Source organism: Triturus cristatus, chromosome 10 (assembly GCF_964204655.1).
Source record: "Triturus cristatus chromosome 10, aTriCri1.1, whole genome shotgun sequence".
NCBI lineage: Eukaryota > Metazoa > Chordata > Amphibia > Caudata > Salamandridae > Triturus > Triturus cristatus.
The window spans coordinates 125,769,577-125,790,821 of record NC_140593.1 but is presented as its reverse complement, the minus strand read 5'-3'; the positions used below and the strand labels follow the sequence as shown (position 1 = coordinate 125,790,821).

At 42.8% G+C, this 21,245-nt stretch overlaps 1 protein-coding gene across 3 annotated transcripts in view; it reads left to right on the top strand.

The window, feature by feature from the left end:
- The window catches only part of TOPAZ1 (testis and ovary specific TOPAZ 1), a 1,878,688-nt gene that overhangs the window by 380,281 nt on the left and 1,477,162 nt on the right, over window positions 1-21,245 (top strand). For all 3 annotated transcript variants that reach the window (XM_085630596.1, XM_085630595.1, XM_085630594.1), the window contains exon 4: window positions 20,261-20,340. In XM_085630596.1, coding sequence (XP_085486722.1) covers window positions 20,261-20,340 — 80 coding nt within the window. The remainder of the gene's footprint in view (window positions 1-20,260; window positions 20,341-21,245) is intronic.

Below are 21,245 nucleotides of genomic sequence, written 5' to 3'. Positions count from 1 at the left end.
TGAGGGCCAACTAGCCCAACAGGTATCTCCAGTATGCGCCAGGGAGCTGCGTTGCAGACAGGTGTTCTGAGGCCACGCCCCTTTTTACACCTCCATGCAACGCAGCTCTGTGGCGCTTACTGGAGGTACCTAGTGGGCTAGTTTGACCCTAGGGACTCTTAGGATTCAAGGGGACTTAATCTCTCAACTCAGAACGCCCACAGGCCCTGTGGCGCGTTTTTAAGTTGGGGAAATAATTCGCTTTCAATCCTGAGGGACCCTGGGGTCCAACTAGCCCACCAGGTGCTTCCAGTAAGCACCACTGCTCTGCGTTGCAGAGAGGTGGTGCAGGCCGTGCCACTTTTTACACTTCTCTGCAACGCAGCTCTGTGGCGCTTACTGGAGGTACCTAGTGGTCTAGTTGGACCCTAGGGACCCTCAGGATTCAAGGGGACTTAACCTCCCAACTTAAAACGGCTACAGGGCGTGTTTACACAGTGGGGAAGGGAGGGGACGGGGCATGAGGTGATGTGTTCAAACACGCCCTGTGGTGCGTTTTAAGAGGTAATTTAAATCCCCTGCCCTATTGTATACTAGGGGCTTACAGAGGAGGTCATGCTAATCACAGGGGGACCCCAACACATAGTGAGCCCTAGTGTATGTAGGTGTTTTCACTGTATTCTGAGTGTCTTTTAACATGGCACTGGCTCTAGGACTGGTTAGTCAGACTCAGTTACCACCAGTATCCGTCTGAAAAAGTTAAGGGTACAGGATGATTTTGCAACAAGGCTTGTTTCTGCTCTTCTGTTTGTTCTTTCTGCACGTTATACTTCTTCCTGCACTTTTCTTAGTCTTTGAGGACTTCTGTTGCTTCTTTCTGCATTTCTTTTTTTTCTTTCTGTGCGTTTTTCCTTCTTTCTTCACATGTCCTATCTCCATAGGCATAGCTAGAAATTAGCATTTAAAAAACCTTTGAAATTAACTGAAAAAAACATAGGTTTCAGGCACGTTATAGCTAGGAATTAGCATTTAAAAAACCTTAGAAATTCACTGAAAAAACCATAGGTTTCAGGGGCGCTATAGTTAGCTGGACTTTTCACTCGTACAAAACCATAGAAATTCCCCCGTTATAGTTCGTTCAGCTAACTATAACTCGCGCGCCCGCAATGCACTGCTGATGACGTCCCATATTACATCACTCATGACATGGTCAGTGACATCACTCATGACATCACTGATGACATCACTGATGACATCATCCTTGTGATAGAGTGGCAGACCTCCTCTCCCCCTAATATAACCTTTGATACACACATTCAAAAATAGAAATTAAAATTTTCAAAATAATGGACATACCAATACCAGTTACAACAACCTATTCAGTAATTGTAAGATCCACATCCACTCATTCACCAACAGTCCTATACAGTCACTCATACATGTACTCACTCATCATATGTACTCATACACCTATACATCCTGTTACACAACGCCACTCATCCATAAAGTTACTCACACACATTGTCAGTCATGCTAATAAAGAATCAAACATCCGTTTACCTGCATATACAGTTATACACACACCACCACACTTACTTCTACAGAAACTTACACATACTTAGTCTTTTTAACAATCACTTATAGAAACACATACTTATTCATACAGGAACTCTTTCAATCTCTCACTCTCACTTATATACACCAATAGTCACATATACTAGTTTAAAACATATGTAGTTACTCATAGAGACACTATTGAGACAGTCATTCACTCACTAACACACCCATGCACACACTCATCCACCCATACAGTCCTGCACACATGCTGTCTTCAACACATACAAACAGTGAGTCACTCATTCATGCACCTATGCACTACGTAATACCCCCCACCGAACCATACAGACATCAGACACTTATACTGATACTCAAAAAACCAACTAATAACCTATATAGACACTCCTGTAGCTACTCACCAACCCATGCAGCCACTTATACACAAAGTGAGAGACTGATACAGATATTTACATATTTAAACATTACTCACTAAGCCATGTATTCACTAAGATACACTTAATCAGTCAGTTATACAATCAATTTTTCAAAAACAAATCCTCCATTTAGACACTTATATACCCATTTATTCTTCCATCGACCTTGAGATATACATATATAAAACCTATGTAATTTTCAGAAAAACACACATTCACTGGATGATGTCATCAGTGATGTCATTTGAGATGTCATCAGTGATGTCATGAGTGATGTCACTGACCATGTCATGAGGGATGTAATATGTGACGTCATCAGCAGTGCATTGCGGGCGCGCGAGTTATAGTTAGCTGAACTAACTATAACGGGGGAATTTCTATGGTTTTGTACGAGTGAAAAGTCCAGCTAACTATAACCTGCGTGAAACCTATGGTTTTTTAAGTGAATATATATATATACACATATATATACATATATATATATATATCACTGCTCCTGGTTGCCCATTTTGTAAGAAGCACTCGTGCAGCAGCGCTGAGGTACAAGCCCTTTAATAGGTATGGACAGCAACCGGCATACAGATTTCTTTCACAGCCGTCCTGCTTATATCGCCTGACGCGTTTCAAAGTTCAATGACTCCTTCCTCAGAGGCTTAGCAGTTGGGAAAGTGCTCATTCTGGTCCCACCCTCTCTTTAAATGTCTTTAATTGCACGCACCTGAATTTACTGCTCTGTTGAATAAAGGGCTTGTTCCTCAGCGCTGCTGCACGAGTGCTTCTTACAAAATGGGCAACCAGGAGCAGTGATCTATACGCGGCGGTCCCGCCGTGAAGAAGCACCACCCCGTTAACCCAGGGGGCTGCGAAGCTTTGACATTTGCCGAGCCGTAATCGCGGTGCAGTGGGGCAGGATTGAGGACAGACCAGCACACAGAGGCCCAGTTGAGGGCTTTGAATGTATCCAGCAGCAAAATATGTGCATCCATCAATGGATTATATTTTTCTGGCACTACAACTCCCATAAGACTTTGCACGGTATTCAACAGAGCAGTAAATTCAGGTGCGTGCAATTAAAGACATTTAAAGAGAGGGTGGGACCAGAATGAGCACTTTCCCAACTGCTAAGCCTCTGAGGAAGGAGTCATTGAACTTTGAAACGCGTCAGACGATATAAGCAGGAAGGCTGTGAAAGAAATCTGTATGCCGGTTGCTGTCCATACCTATTAAAGGGCTTGTACCTCAGCGCTGCTGCACGAGTGCTTCTTACAAAATGGGCAACCAGGAGCAGTGATATATATATATATGTATATATATGTGTATATATATATATTCACTTAAAAAACCATAGGTTTCACACAGGTTATAGATAGGTGGATATTTCACTCGTAAAAAAACAATGAAATTCCCCCGTTATAGTTAGTTCAGATAACTATAACTCGCGCGCCTGCAATCCACTGCTCATGACGTCACATATTACATCACTCATGACATGGTCAGTGGCATCACTCATGACATCACTGATGACATCATCCTTGTGATAGTGGCGGTCGCGCGAGTTATAGTTATCTGAACTAACTATAACGGGGGAATTTCATTGTTTTTTTACGAGTGAAATATCCACCTAACTATAACCTGTGTGAAACCTATGGTTTTTTAAGTGAATTTGTGCGGTTTTTTAAATGCTAAGTTATGTATTTATTAAATTTTTGTTTTTCAAGGTTTTTCATCGTGCGCGCACCGATTTTTTTCAAAAAAATTAAAATGGTTTTTTTCCCCTTGGGGGTCCTTCTGTGACCCCCTGACAAAGGCTAGGGGGTCAGGAACTCTCTTCCCTGCCCCCTTTTCACGTTTTCCACCATTTTTTCCCCCTTTCCTTTTCAGTGCGAGAGACAAAATGGCAGCCGACACTTCCTGATTTCGACCGATATGAATGTTTACCGACATCTAACAACCAATCAGAATTTCGTGCGCGCACGTGCGCGCACAGTGCGCGTATAGATATTTACATGCTTTTAAATGTTATTTTCTCAGGAAATACTGAACAGATTGACACCAGACCTGCAAAAGGCACTTCCCCGACCTGAGGACTACCTCTCTGCCAAATTTCAAGTAATTCTGTTCAGCCGTTCGGGCTGTACCTTCGACTAAAGGTCCTATGGAAAAATGCATGGGGAAAACGCATTTTGGGACCCCCCTTTTTTCTCGGCCCCCGCTTGACGAATCACCCCGAGACTTTCAGGGTAGGAGCTGAGCGGAGCGCCCCATTAGTTTTGAAAATTTTGCGAGGATTCGTCAACCGGCACCAAAGTTATTCAAAATAGAATTTTCAGATTTCCTATGGAAACACGGTCCTAACTATAACTATCTACTGGCGACCGCCAGTAGATAATATGTGTATATATATATATGTGTATATATATGTGTGTATATATATATATATATATATATATATATATGTGCTGTGTTTTTATTTGTAAATATATTTAGGCAAAATATAGTTTTTTTGCATAGACTGCAATGTTTAAACTTTTATTATGATATACAGGGAAAATTAGTTATGTAAAACATATTTTTGAAAAGTCAGTTTTGTACAATGCACTATATTAATGTGTAGGTTCTTATCTTCAGTTACAAGTATTTTAGGATCACATATGGAGTACATGCCTTTCCCATCTTCAAATCAGATTGTTTCTCTGTTGTATGCAGCGCTGCTCATGCTAGTATATTGCTATTCATGTTTTCATTCTGTCAAGATGCCAAAGCAGGATTTTACTGTCTTGTTTTATTTTTGTTGATTTCATACATTTGTTCAGCTATCTATGGAGGTATGCAGGCCTTTGAGTGATTTCGAAGGTAACTTCAGATTTTCATTAATCTCATTTAGTTAACAGTCTTTTGAATACATATTTCAGTGTTCAATACGTTTTGGTAATTCCCTCCTGCTATTATTCGGTTTGTCTCTTCCAACTCTTTCCTGTTTTGTTTAGTGTTCAAGTTAGAAGGAACCTTTCAAAAGCCTTTTGATTTGTTGTGTAAGCTATTTGAATATTTGTAAGGTTCACATGTCAGAAACGGGCATCCTGGCACTGGCAGAATATCAACTGAGGTCTCTGTTGAATGCCAGCTAGGTTTGCTGTAGACAGGTATTGATGCATACATACATTCATACATATATTCACATAAACAGTACTAAAAGAGAAAACTTTACAAAGTTTGTTCAAGTATCCCAAAGCATTATTTAGAGCATTGCAATCAGTCAGTCAGCTCAGTGGGAGGCTGTACTCCTCAGACCTGGCAAAAAACCGACCTCCAAACTTGAATATCTCAGCAGGAAGATGGAAATACCTCTGCCTTCAGTAGAGCTGCTGGTACGCCTTGTTTAATGCGCTTACCCATCACAGATTTTTGTTGTTCAAAGCTAACTTCCAAACTGGGAGTTTATTATTGCAAAACAAAAGAATGTTTCTGCAGCATGTGAGGGTCATTTGTTTGGTTTCCTCTATTGGACTACCATGTTGTCACTGTCTAAACGGGAAAAATGTGTATCAAAATGTCCGACCTAATAGGGTGAATCGTCTGATGTACATCGTCTGATGTACATCGACTGATCTCACCTTTCCAATGGGCTGTTGGTCAAATGTTTCCTCCAGCAGAGCCATCAAAGGTTCCGAGGTTGGAAACAGACGCTGCCCCCAACTCTAAATAGAATGGTGGAACTTGGCGAGTTTCCCGGATAGGACATCTGCCACTTTTTAGGCAGATGTCAACCAGTGTATTCTAATTAGTAAGACCTAAAGTCTTTAGATTCTTACTGAATTGGGAGTAGGTTATGGTCAGGGAGTAGAGTTGTGCCCAGACTACACTGTTAGATTTGTGAGTTATCAATCCTGGTTACGGTTATTTTGGTTAATATAATTTAGGAAATAGAAGCTTTAAATTCGTATCGTTGTAGCATGGATTTTGTTTAGCGTTCATTAAGAGTTGTGTAACCACTCTTTCTCCTTGGACCTCTTGGAGTTACGCTTTTTCTAAAAAAATTACTCACTAGTTCTCTGTTTCTTTTCTCTGCTTGACCCTTAGAGACAGGTATGCTATTCTCCTTGTTTTCTTTGAATTTTTTTTTTTTTTTACTGTGAACCAGCATTTTATAAAGAAAAGGGTATGTGCCACAATCGACCCAGGACCTTTACGTTGGCGAAAGAGGTGTAGTTTGTTCAGCCCATTGTTGATTGGTTTGGAAAGTTTTTCCAGGAGAGGGAAGCAGCATCTAGCCAGCTCTTTTTTCAGCAATGTGCTGCAGCTTGGCTCAAGCGAGTTTGTTTGTGTTTGGGGGGGGGGGGGGGTGGGGGTTGGGGTGCTGTTAGTGTATCACTGGCCTGCAGGGACATGCATCAGTGAAGGAAGAGTGGAGGAGTCGGCCATAACAGGGCAGAGTTATTTCTCCCCCATGGTCGAATTCTCAAACCAGATTGTTGTTTACCCATATGAAGGGGAGACCGTTGTCAGTCCCTCTCAGTTCTTCTCCTGATACACTGATACACAGCATACTGAGTCGGACAATACCAAAATAACGTCCTTAATCTTTTACCACTACTGTATCTCTGTATGGGAACAGTCCAGCCCGAACTGCCAAGCCATGTCTTCCCTGGACCGGAAACAAGCTTCCTAGGACCGGTTTCTGGCATTTCAGCCGTCTTCAGCCAGGCTTGCTTGAATCCAGTGGCAAAGTGAGCAAGGGACTCAACGTCTGAGCATACCCTGCCAACTTATGGCGAACAAAGCGGTACAAAAAGGGGTGGTGAAGACGGCTGAAATGCCAGAAATTGGTCCTAGGAAGCTTGTTTCCGGTCCAGGGAAGGCATGGCTTGGCAGTTCGGGCTGGACTGTTCCCATGAGGCACAGGGTCAGACTGATTTGCATATGGCCATGTCTGAACTGGGGTGGCAGAGTGGGCTAAAGAACGGTGATGGATCAAACCCAGATCTCAACGCTGCAACTACCTTAATGGTCAGCAACGCCGCCACTACCTCCTCCGAATATGGAGTTACCAGCACTGTTGGCTGACGTCAAACCGTGGTTTCCCAGGATGCTGAAAGAGGAGACTTCCCGAACATGCCTCAATTAAATCTTTGGTATGGACTTGCACCCTGTTTAAGGTCTCATCTATGAATATCCAGGCCAGGATCCCATGCAAGATTTTCAGGGCCCATCATCAGCCAGTGACCTGGATACTTCACCTGCATTTCCCATGGGGTTCCCTGATGAATCATTCACTCCTGAGGTCGTGTCCCTTAATAAAATCAAGTTGAATGCTTCAGAGGTCTTGGATTTGCATGTGCCATCAGCCAAAACTAAAACCAGTGTTCTCACAGAAGTCTTATTGCCCTCCTTAACCACCATCAGAGCCCTCGTTGCCTTTCAGTAAGACTTTGCTGGCCCCTTGCCTGGCGCTTGGGAGTAGCTGTCCTCTACGCCGGCATTCGCCAGGCTTGTGGTCCGACGCTATTCTTCAGCACCAGGTAATCCGCATTTCTCATTAAATAACCTAGTTATACAGGCATCCTTCTCAAGTATGCAGTTGGGTGGAGCCTTCCCTATGGCCAAAAGACTAGAGGCTTGCAACAAGAAAGCCCTGGCCTTGAAGTTATTAAACATCAACTGTTTTCTGGCTCGGCATAGCCATGCATTGTGGGACATGGCCCAGATGAGGCTACTGCACATTGCTCCAGACATGAAGGACCATTTTCAGGAGGTCATCGCTGATGGACAGAATGCCTCCTGCGCAACTATATTAAGCCGGGTTTTGACACAGGTGACTCAGTTGCCCAGGCCATGGGGACCTCTGTTTCAATCAGTGAACCATGCTTGGCTCAGGACATCTAACTTTTCATCTGATGTCCGTTTCAACTTAATGGATCTTTCCTTTGATAGGGTGCACCTCTTTGGTAATGAGGTGCATTTGGCGCTGGAGAGAATCAAGACATCGAAGGACATGGCATGTTTACTGGGACTTCAGCTTCCTTCACCAGCCAAGTACTTTAGATCCTTTTGCCACTTTTGTGGCTTTGAAAGTGGTTTCTCCTTCCGTTCTAGGCAATACCAATTCCTCCAGCAGTAACCAAACCTGCTACCAAACCCAATAGATAGCCAATACAGCAGTCATTCCAGAGAATGGGACGTGGATCCACCTTGCAGCCCTCCTTCTCTTCCTCCCACACGATTCAAGGAAAACGAGTTAAGTTTGTTGCTCCAACTCCAAATCGAGACTGTCGGGGGGCATGTGCATCATTTTCTTCCGGCCTGCAAGAGCAAGTCCATTACTTCAGACCAGTAGGCCCTTCAAATTATAGAAAAGGCCTATACCCTCCCCTTCCTTCAGTTTCCACCCTCCATACACCACCACCAGATTATTTAGCCATTTTGCAGCGAGAAATGACAGTTCTCCTTCTGAAGGGAACGGTGGAGTTATTGCCAGACAGGGACATGGGCCAAGGTTTCTATGCACGTTTCTACTTGATGCCCTGGAAGGACGGCAGCCTGCTTTCCATTCTAGATCTCAGTCTGAACATCTTCCTCAAAAAGGAGAAGTTCTCAGATATCCAGGAGATGATTCCATCTTTCCAGTCAGGTGTGATAGTTCTAGTCCTGAGAGCCATGCGATTTCTAGGTCTGTTGGCTTCCTGCATTCTCCTAGTCATGCATACACGTTGGCGCTTGAGGGCCCTGCAGTGGTTCCTCCACAGGCAGTGGCTACTGTACGGGAGGGAATACCTGTCTAATTCCATTGTGAACTCCCCAGTGCTGTGGCGAATGTGGTTTATTAAGGGAGTGAGGCAAACCTGACACATGGAATGGCCTTTACTCATCCGGCTGTGACTACAGTAGAGATGGATGCTTTCCACCCTGCAGTGTGGAGCACATCTGGATGATTTTGAGATCAGGGGCCTCCGGTCTCTGGTGGAGCAGGTTCTTCATATCAACATACTAGATTTGTGAGCAATTCGGCCGGTGCTCAAGGCCTTCTTACCCTCCATCGTAGGTCGGTCCGACCAGATCTTGACTAACAAACTGCGGTTATATGTGAACAAGCAAGGGGGAGTAGGCTTTACCTCCTTTGACTTAAGGCTTTGAGACTGGTCTTCGGCACAACACCAAGGGATCTGGCTTACCGCCAACTACCTAGCTGGTGTTATTTTGCTGTGCATGGGTGGTGTGTTCTGCTGGACGTAATCCAGGGCATCTTCAGGTGGACTTATTCTCCTCTTCAGAAAATGTTCAGTGCCACCAATTCTGCGCCCTTCAGTATCTGTCAAGAGAAACATTTTTGGGACACATTTCAGTTGAGGTGGAACTTTCAGCTGCAATTTGTGTTTTCCCCCGTACCCTTCATTTCGCGGGTTCGGAGGAAAATTCACAGACAGGGCCCAAGTCACCAAATCATTCTTAGAGCCTCGAATTGACCAAAAAGGGTGTGATACTCAGACCCTTGCACTTCTTCACGTGTCCGCCGGTCAGCCTGTGATTCATGCCAGACCTTTCCCAGTCTGTGGGACTGATTCTGCATCTCAGTCTTTGAGGCCTCCACTTATATGCTTGTAGAGCGGAACAATTGAGCTCCTTTCAGCTGCCACCGGAGGTTGTAGATGTTATATTGCCTGTGTGTTTCCACTCCACTCAGTCTGCATACTACGGCAGATTTGGCAGCTTTGTTGCTTGGTGTGCGAACAATGGTGTGGACCCCTTGCAGGCCAAACTACCCCAAGTGCTGCAGTTCGCACTTTCCCTAACTGAAAGAGGATGTGCCATTAGCACTGAGAGGGGTTATTTAGCCGCCTTGTCTGTTTTCCTCTGTCTGACTGGTCAGCCATCCCTGTTTAAGTCCCCTACCGTCTTAATTTTTCTTAAAGGCCTGCCTAAACATATTCCTCTGAATCTATTTGTAGTTCATCAATGGGACTTGAATTTGGCTCGTATGTTCTTGATGGAGACTCCGTTTGAGCCCCTACACAGTTGTACCCTTCACATGTTGACTTGCAAGACTGTGTTGTGGTTGCCATCAGGTCCTCTAGACAGGTCAGTGAGTTGCAGGCTATGAGCTGTTCGTCCCCCCGTTTACTACCATCTTCCAAGACAAGTTGGTGTTGCAAACCAGGGCTGTTTTCCTTCCCAAGGTGGTCACTTCATTTCACCAGGCCTAATACATTACCTTTCCAACCTTCTACCCTCCACCTCATCCTTTGAAGGAGGTGGAATGTTTGCATCGGTTGGATCCTAGGCTTGTGGTGAATTACTACCTGGACCACACCAAGAATATCACTCCGATTACCAGCTCATTGCGGGCTGTTGTGGAGCCTAGGAGAAGGCGGTTCAGTACTGTACTCTATTCTATTGTATAATCTACTCATTAAAACCTGCTCCTCCCACGTTGAGAAGGAGCCACCTGAAGGAATCGGGTCCATTGCACCATGGCTAAGTCCACCACTTCAGCAACTCTCTCGGTGTGTACCGATTGTGGAAATATATAAGGGGGCGATGTGGACTTCCTTGCACATGATTGCCAAACATTACAACCCTGATAAAGAGGGGCGCAGGGACGGGCATGTTGCTAGATTTGTGTTGCATAATCTTGTGGTATGAATTATCCATCTGGGAAACCCCCCCCCCCCCGAACCCCCCACCCCCATGCCCGAGCAGGTTATTGCCGTCTGTTCTACATATGAGGAATCTGCAGGGAGACTTATTCATCAGAAGAAAAAGTTAACTGCCTGTGGTAATGATCTTTCACTCAACTCCAGAAGGCTGTCGACAATTCAGTGCAAGACAAACTGTTGTTTGTGTCCATTCTCTCTACAAGACATATAAATAATTTCTCTGCAGTTTTCTATTAGTTAACAAAAGCCCCTTTTGTTTATTATTTATTGTACTGTATATTATTGTTTTTGTGCTTTGACACTGGGGACACATTACGCACGTTCTACTTCTTATTTGTTATTACAATATTTCTACTTGGAAGGTCTGGATACAGTCCAGTCCTTATGACAAGATGGTTGTGAATGCACTGCATATATAAGTATTCATAAATATTCTTTTTTTTCACAGTGGTGTTTGTTGTGTTTTTGTTTTATTTGTTTTATATGTATATGTGCCAGACTGATTTGGGCCGGGCAGGGTTTGTCATTGTTGCTAATATCTTTGAGACTTTTTTGTCCCTTTAGTGTATTCCTATTTTTCCTATATGCTACTTATGCAAGCCATTATAGCATAAGATTGTTGTATGCCCAGGTTCCCATGGGTTTAATGGTTGCTCTTTTCTTAGCAACTCCATGAGGCAGTAGGAGCGTAGCTTAGTCATTGAGATTTGGGGTGGGGGGGAGGAGGGGTGAGAGTCTCAAATTTCCCAACTTGCATTAGGTGGGCCTCTGGTTAGAGTGGCCCAGTGGGCAAAAACAATTGTTTGAAATGCTACCCTAATCAATTGCCAGTGTTTTAAAACGGTTTGCAAGTATTCATCCCATACCCAGCTGGATGTTTGATTGCCAGTGGTATGCCTGGAAATGTGAGACTGGCACAGCTTTTAAGCCCACTACTGCAAATGTTAATGCAAACAAGTAGTACATTTCCGCCTATTCCAGGAGCACTTCTATCAGTGCATATTTACTAATTTTATGTTAATCAGGTCCCTGTGTATATCTAGATCCTACAAATGAACACGTTAAAACCTCTTAGTGAATTGAAATCAGAACGGCAAGAGAAACTGACACAGACATAGCTGACCAGACTCTAGGCACCCAGACCAAACCAACAATGCTTTTGAGTAGTATCACACCCCAAACTCCCTCGCTGAAGGTACACCCACTCTGAAGCTGGGCCCTCTCATTGGAATGTTAGGACTATAGTCATGTATAACACAGTGGCCTGAAGTCCCTGCCCTGGGACCACTTCTTTTAAATGTATTTTCACTGCATGCACCCTTCTTCATCTCTGCTATGAGAAGCCTTGATGGTAGAGTTGTCTAATCGGTGCATGTGGGCTGGGCCTTGTGTTTCTAGTCCTTGCCTTTTACAGACCATTTTATCAAGTGTCTGACTGCTCCATTCCTAAGACAAGTTGCAAATAGAAGAGGGTGAGCAGGTAAATTAATAGTACAAGCTGAGCCATGGGTCTGGTGTGGCTCTAAGAGTCCATGCACAAACCGAGCAATGAAAATGTTTGGCATGTATATTGTGCAATAAACATAATGTAACAAAAGTGATACACTTTAAAAAATATTAAAGAGCTTGTTTTTCTTAAACCTGCAGAAGCGGTTTACCTTAGTAGATCAGAATATCTCTGCGTAGATAGACATTTATTAAAATTTAGAAGCATTCATGGCTCACTCTCCAACGACAATGGAGCAACATTATAGAGGTGCTTGTACAGCGCACACTTTGAACTCAAGTATTAAAAGGTTTGTTCAAATGTGATAAAGCAAAAGGAGGGTCTGTGAAATAAACTTGCCTAGGATCATACAATTTGGGCATGCAGGGAAGCTAGTATTCATTCCAGGCTATTTGGTTGCATACTTCGAATTTCAGCCACCAGATGGGTATATCTGTCTCACTTTCTCCCATTTACATCACAGGTCACCTTGTTTTTCATTCTTGGCTTGGAAAAAACTGACAGAAGTAGCGGACCTGACTCGGGGTCCAGACCCAAGTACCAAGCCATTTATCTGGGGGTTGTCACTCTCCCAATTACCCCTACCCTCTCTCCCCTCCAAAGCTGTACCCTGAAAGGCAGTCTTGGCAGTGGGACAAGGTGGAGAAAGAGGGGCAACCAGCAAAGAGGAACATAACTAGTTTGAGGTGTTTGGGCGGCTGTGTGCTCAAACTGTTACAGTGAAATGCTGTGAAGAAACAAGAGGCCAGACTCATAGACTGAGTGTGAATCTGTCATGCAGCTTCTACCAGATTCATTTAACTTTACATTCCAGGAAGGAGGTAGTTTAAGGACCCATGGTGGTGGGAATTGCTATGGTGGATGGAGGGGCAGGGAGCGATAGGAGTGAAGCCTGCATGTCAAACTAAGCAACTGCTTTGGCTGTGGGTTTTGAATAGTGGGCATTCACTGCTCATACATTCATGCCCTATGCAAATACCTAAAGAAAGTCCTACAAGGTGTATAGTGAACTGAGCTCAAAACCAAAAGAATGAAGCTGCTGTCAAAGCTGAAGGGAGCCTGGAAGACAAGAACAGTGTTAAGCTGACAGGCCACCCGGTGGGCCAACGACCAAGCGAGACTGGGTTGTTCTAGGTAGGTGGCATGGAACTCTGTGGAACATTGAGTGCTTGACATCCTGAAATCTAAGGAACTATCAGATGGTGGAGAGAAATCACAGAGACCTGGTACCATATCGAAATGCGGGAAACCCTTCCGATCCCCAACTCCACAAGGGTAGTCTTTGCCCTCAGTTTCAATCAGTGTTATCAAAATGCAAATTTACAAGCTTTCAGACGATAAGGCCAGTGCAGTATGAAAATGCAGTGGTCAGGGTCTTACCTGATGCTTCCCTCACAGTCCAAACACTTAGCCGTAGCTTTGACAGAATGAAAAGTACTCTGAGGAAGAAAGATATCAAATATTTTCCCGGCAAGCCTTCATATCGTAGTGGATGACAAATCATGGGTCTTCCTAACACCGGAAGAGGCCTGGGATTGGCTTGGTGGGTGGCTTCCTGTAAAATGGAAATACTGAAAGGGAGTCAATAAATGGAGAGAAACTAAAGAAGCGTCTATTGACACAGCGATATCATGAATCAACCATAGGATGGCCTCAAATATGTCCCATGTAAGCGTCGGAGAGGGTCAGAAGAGGATTAGAAGAGGAGGCTGATGAAAGAATGCAGAACAGACAGCGTGGTTTATGTGCGGGCTGGGCTGATCCTCACAACCATAGGAGACAGGGTGATGGTTAAGGGAGGGGCTAAATGATGGTGTTTGCCAAGTGTCTCTTCCTCCCAGGAGAGACACTGCAGTAGATTATGTGATGTAGTAGTGATATACACTTGATGCTTAGTCAAGGTAGAAAGAAGTGTAATATTTTTTTGCAGTCATAAAAACATGTAGAATGGGAATAGCAAGCAGTAACAAGGGGTTATGAATGACTGGAACTCCTATCACCCCACTTAATGAGGAACCATAGTCTGCTACACGGGGCAGGTGGAACATTGAGGAAAGTGTTGGTGTACAGTTATTTTTTGAGATGTAAGAGAATGTGAGCAGCACGACCCACACAGTTAAATACACAGGACTTAAGTTATAATAAGTTAATCAAACTGATAAGTACACCAATGCAAGTTAAACATTGTAGGAGTACAACAACTGAACAAAAGTCACAAAATTATAACTTGAAATGTAAATGGATTGTACAATAAACTAAAAAGAGGGAAAAATATATCAGCATTCCGAAGACATGGCCCTGGTGTAAGGACACATCATAGGTGCACTAGTTGCCAGATTTTAGCTAGCGGGGCATATAAAAAGAGAGTAGATTCAGGGTTCACCTCCAGCTGTAGGAGAACTGCTATCCTTCTCAAAACATCTATACCCATCGTGATAGAACAAGTATTGACAGACCGGCAGCGTTGCTGTACAAGAACCAAGTCAACGGCGGACCTCTCCACTGCACCTCCTATATATTTCAAAGTAGTACAGCACGGTGCACTCCTCTTCCAATACCAGCCGTCGTAATGTTTTACTGCAGAGGCAGACGGAATCTTGCAGAATAAAAAGTGGAATAGTGCATCTGTAAGCAAATTCATCAATAAGTCCTTGAGTCGTGTCATGTCTTAGTGTCTTTATACATGTTTTGTGTGTGTGTGTATATATATATATATATATATATATATATATGTATGTTTTTGTATTTATGTATGTATTTATTTTGAGTCTTTGTGTGTATCATTTACAGCCCTGATGGAGTTCAAGACCGCTTGAACAAAACACATTGGCTGGATGTTTTTATTTATTGGATTTTACAACTTTGAATACTGGATTTTAATAAAGCATGAATTTATCCAATGGACTCAAAGACTCATTGATTAATTTGCTTAAGGGTGCACCATTCCACTGTCGGCGTTGCTGTACAACAGCAACGGGCTCTTGGAAAGGGGAGAGGATCTTTCCTTATTGCACGGCATCCCTGCCGTGGAGGGGGCACCATCGTCAGCAGGAAAAGAAGGTATCCAGCTGATTGAGGCTTGTGATTTCGAAACTATTCGAGAGCGTGTGAGCACAATGCTCGATATGCGAAATAGCTTGCAGCGATGTTCCTACCCCTACTCAAGGTAAAAAAGGAATAAATAATGTGCTCTTAATGGACACTCATTGAATTAACTTTATCTCGCATTTGGGAACTTTTAAGTCCATCATGCATCAGGAAAGAAAGCTCTTTAAGACACGCCCACTGGGGGCGAGCATGTTAATAAAATCAGCCTACAATGCAAACCAAATGCGCGCTTCAGTGTGTGTTTCCGAGCAGCCCATGAAGAAGCGGCGAGAGGCCGTGAAACGCGTTGGCAATATTAATTAAGTGGGAGCATTCAAACAAGCTGCATTACATTGCCGGATGGCTGAGCATCGTCGAGTGCCCTCTCAAAGCTGGGGAACTTTGTTGGATAATATATATATATATATGTATGTTTTTGTATTTATGTATGTATTTATTTTGAGTCTTTGTGTGTATCATTTACAGCCCTGATGGAGTTCAAGACCGCTTGAACAAAACACATTGGCTGGATGTTTTTATTCATTGGATTTTACAACTTTGAATACTGGATTTTAATAAAGCATGAATTTATCCAATGGACTCAAAGACTCATTGATTAATTTGCTTAAGGGTGCACCATTCCACTGTCGGCGTTGCTGTACAACAGCAACGGGCTCTTGGAAAGGGGAGAGGATCTTTCCCTGCTGCACTCCAAAACACAGTGTAATCCTTGGTTGAAGTCCCATCCTGAGCTTAAAGTTCCTTTTGTGTTCAGGTTGTTAGCCAAAGAATGGTTGACGAGAGCCAGGGTGGGACAGCTCTGCTATTGTGTGGCCATCTTGAATGGTGCCTGCCGATGCCCCCCCACCAATTTACCATATGACCTGAGAATGACTGCTCTTATAGTTATCAACAAACCAGAAAAACCAAGTCATGGATGCAAATTCTTCTCTCTCCCTAACATACAAACAAAAATTCCTGCTAAAGTCTTGCACTTGGTGATCTACACTGTTGCATCTAGACCAGTCATTATTCGTGCATACAACAGGAAACTATAGTGCAGCTGGATTCATCACTCATTGGACACACTTGAAATGGTACTGTATGTTTGAGGTGCTCAATCGTATGTGGAGGGTCACTGGAATTATGCGGCAGGGGAGGGTCAATTTATGCGGCAGGGCTGAGTAAAATATGCAGCATTGTATGTCACATTTTATGATAGTGTTACTTCATTATTCTGTCATTTTTAAACTAGTTAACACTGTGGGCATTTGTTGTACCTCATTAGTACCAGTTTAATACCCAAATATAACAATAAGCTATAGAAAGGTGACCAATCTACATTTGCAAAGGGCCTTCCACTGTGCCACATTTTTACTAACCTGTAAACCGTTTGAGCTATAAACAATTTTTTTTCCTTCAAATCTTGAGAATATGCTGCAGGTGATGGATTGTGTAGCGTATGCAGCAAATCTACAGTTGTGTAGAAACTTCCGCTGTCGCACATATCACATAATTCCAGTGGCCCTGCATTTAGGATTTGTCCCAAATTTTGGCTACCTCGATTACGCAAATATATATCACCCCTGACTATAATTAAGGTGAAAAATTTGTTTTATAATTATTTCCATTGGCAAGAGAAAAGAAGGAAATTTGCCCTGGCGCTGTAGCCCCAAGCGATTTGGGTCAGGGTGATGCACTAGTGATAGGATTAATATGGGATGATGGGATATCATTATATGGGGATGATATTCTGGTATATGTAACCCAACCGTAAGTGACCATCAATAGAATGCTCCACATTTTTAAACCGTCTGGAAATATTCTGGATTAATAGTTAATTTATGTAAATCAGTGATGTACCCAATGACCCGTAAGCCATAGAAGGGCTCACTAGATGGCATGTGAATTGTAGATTACCATGGCTTTAGATACCTGGATATCTAAGTAATGCAAGAACCTACAGGGTTATTTGAACGCAACGTTAATGGCTTTTTCATCAAGTTTAGGGACGATGTGAAATACTGGAGGAAACTACCACTGGGTGCCTTGGAGCGTACAACTGTTTTTATTTACAATGGCCACTGTGCAAAAGCTTTCGTACACCCTCCAAAACTAGCATTACCGCATACAAGAGACCTCCTTCCAAAGGCAAACGAAAAATATTATCATACTGCTAGCGGGTGGGCACCACGTATTTCACTGAAAACCTGACCAAAGGTGATTTGATGGGGGGGGGGTATCATTGCTCTACCTGATATTCAGGTGTATTACTGGGCAACACATTTGCAAATGGGTTTTGCACATGTAATTGACCTCCAAATCTACCTAGATGAATTGTACAGAAGGATTGAATGGATCGACTACCAGAAGAATCTGAATCAGTAGTAAGGGCCTGGACAACTGCAACAAGACACCTGGTATGGGAGGAAATCTTAACGAGGGAAGCACCCCTTTGGGAACAGTGACCTCTCGAGAGAGGTTTCAAGAGAGGGACCCAATAGGCCTAGGGACACTGGGTTACATCTCGTTTCAGATTCATATGAAAATCTTTGTAACATTTGAGACTGAGTATAAATTGGAAAATTCTGAATTTTTAATTTGTAACTTAGACACTCCCCCTTGCGGTACATCTTACAGGAGAATGTAGTAGCACTAACCACTAGAAGATAGAGGAAAGGATTTGTCCTTACGGCTAGAGCGGTCGACCTCGAAGCTGGGAAACCGGGTTCGAGTCTCGGCAATGACGCTCAACATCCTGTGATTCTGGACAAATCTCTTAATCTCCCTGTGCCCTTGTGTAATGAAACTGGTGCTAGGTAACGCGCTCTCATACCCGATATCTTTGGGTCAAGTTTGTGCAATATAAAACAAACAAAAAAACAGATAGCTCTGCACAGCAAAATAAAATACCAGAGGAACTATTGGGGAAAGCAATATTTATAAGAAAATAATCAAAAAATGCACCTAATCCAGTGACACCTCTAAAAGAATAAGCCTTGTCAAAGCCAATAGGTCTCACCTATTTGAGAGCTTTTGGCTTTGCCAATGACTTTTAGCCATTTTGTACAACAACTTGGCTGATGTGCAGCATGGCTAAAAAGTTAGGAAAAAAGGGCTAAGAAGTGGCCACGCCATAGCACTTTGTTTTTTTGGGCAGATAGGGGTGGGCTGCTTGGTCAACGGGATATTGTGTAATATGGCAGCATGGCAACGGGAAATGAAAACAAACGCTATGACGAGGGAGGGGTTGGGCGTCACAAACTACAAGAGGGTGAGAGGTGGAATGGAATAAGCAACATGGAAAATAGGGTTGGAGTTGAGGGGTGGGAGAACAGAATCATCATGGACAATGGGCAGGGGATGGGCGGGAAGTAGCATCATGGACAATGCTGGGGTGGGTGGCTTGTCAGAAGACACTTTGATACAAAGCAACACAAGGGGAAGAAAGAAAAAAGAAGCAATATGATGGAAAGAAGAAAGAAATAGTACCTCAGTTACAGCACAAGCAGCAGAAGGACACTAGTCAAGATAAGGCAATCAGTACTTGGTCCATGCTCCTTTAGAAAGAAGAGGGAGTGAAGCTGGCAGATGCTGGCCAATTACGAGGCAGCAAATAAGAATGACAGGGATGCTAACAAATGTAAGCAGATGTGCTGTCAAAGGTAAGGCCTAAACATGGAGTTAGAGAAGAGTAGACAGAGGCACTTGGGGGGATGGCAGCAATAAGAGCCGGGTTTAGATTAGTACTGTCGAAAATATTACATAAGCTACTACATATGAATGCATTTGATAAGATTTGACAGATCCAATATCAATTAATGTCTTAGAGGGTGTGACCAAACTAGTACTTTCCTGCTTACTCTATGGACCTGTCCCATGCTGAAGCCCTGTTGAGAGGGAGTAGGGCATGGCTGGTTAGAATCACATAGGCCAATTTTGTGTGAACTGCTAAACTATTCATTTTAGGTATTTGGGGCAAAGACACCCGTCCAAGTATCCACTATTCCTTAACTTTGCCTTGATGGCAGGAAGGAGGTCAGGATTGCCGTCAGAGATGCGGAACTGGGAAAGGGTCTTTGATTGGTGTAACATGGCTGAAAATATTGTACGGAAAGGGTGATCGAAGAAGCATGAAAAGATTTGGGAGTGGGCGTTGGAACCTAACAGAGAAATTCAACTTGAAATAAGGGTTTAATATACTGTGTGTACATACCCAAGGAAACTGTTGCAGATGTTGGATAATTGAATTTTGAACAATGGAGTTGATGACAGAAACCACATGATTCATAATGTTAACTTTACACCTTATCTTTTTTTTTGTTGTTTTAGCTAAAAACACTGAAAAAGTTAAAACAATAAAAATTCCTCATGGGACTTGTCAGTAACTATTTTCCCTAGGACCTTCAGCATTGTTAAAGGTTTGTCAAACCATTCTTCCAGCTGTTATATGAATGGGTACACAGTCCCCACTGCTCCATGGCTTGCTGTAGCTTAGCCTAAGCTGTCTGATACTGCTTTCTTTTCTTCCTGCCTTTCTCATTTTCCTTGCTATGAAATTTACATACATTTTCAAAATTGGAAAAGGTCTGGATGGTAAGAATTACCGTTCTCAAGATAACTTTATTTGGTTACCATCATTATTCCTAGTGCGTTGTACCTTTTTTCATTATCAGCACCCTCCTTCTGATCCCTCTGGACAAGCACACCCAGTGGCTTCTTTTTTCAAACTGAATACAGTTGATCAGGGATAACTATGGGCAGCAGTACCGGCATGCAAAGCAATAGAGACAGATTCTTGTCCCAGCCACAAAGTGAAAGTGCTGCATGTTGATAATGGGAAAAAATGTTCAGACTGAGTGTGACAAAGTCACGATAAAGGCAGTTTTATTCTTCTTCCCTTAGACAGTGGTGTTAAATTGAGTTGCATGATTTATCATTTGGTACAGACCAGATAGAACGTATTGTTGAGTATTAACTTGTTTGTAAGAGTGTATTGGTTCTGTGGCTTTGATTACAACGCCAATATTTGTTTTTCCTTTTAGATAAGAAGAGCAGTTCTTTGGATGAAAGTACTGCACAGTCCCTAGAGTGTGGACTCCCGTTGGAGACAGATAAGCGAAAGGTACATTTGGAAGTAGTTGCAGCAGTCCTCCCCTAAGTGAAATACATTTTTCAGAAAGTAAATTCTGGTGATATTTAATTCTCTTTGAGTTAAATGTATACTGGTAGTTTCATTTATTGGCAATCAAATCCCCTTTTGTGCTACTTTTAGTTTTGGTGGAGATATTAGTTATACTCCGTAAAGAGAAAATATTGTTGGTGACCCTAAGATTTATTCTTTTAGCTCTTCTGCATAGAAAACATACAGCATTACTGATCAATCCAGGTCACAATGATGTTTAAATCAATTGTTCTTGTTTTTCATGTGTTAAGAATTGATCACCAGCAATACCCTTTTTAAGGTTCCATAATTGTAACTACGATCAACATTTTTCAGTAGCCCTAAATTCTGCAAAAAATGTGTCTAACTGTACTCCACAATACAGTTACTTCAAATTCCTGGGTACTGTGATATAAGAAGACCATAACTGGAGTATCCACCATTAGCTCTGCTTCAACCTCCTCACATTCATTGGTCCCAATTCTGGCTGCATCAGGATTTGAAATTGTATTTATTCCATGTATGCTACCTTCCATTTTACACTCTGTCCTCATTCTGCACAGAGACAATTATACAGCACAGTGAATAACACAGTCTCTATGCTTCTATTAGGTGTAAGCTCTTGTCAAAAAGGCGTCTAAAAGGTTGCTCTTTTTGCACACTGCTAAAGGTGAATATTTACAGCCTGTACATTTAAAATTTTTATTGATCTTACATCCCAAAATAATAATACAATGAGATTACAGCCTGTACTTTTAATCTAGGTAATGTGATTTATGTATATGGGAAGGTAGCTGGCTCCAGAGGATCAAGAGAATGTTTCTTATGCAAAAAGGCTTTCATTGCATTTTCCATCCCAGTTGTCA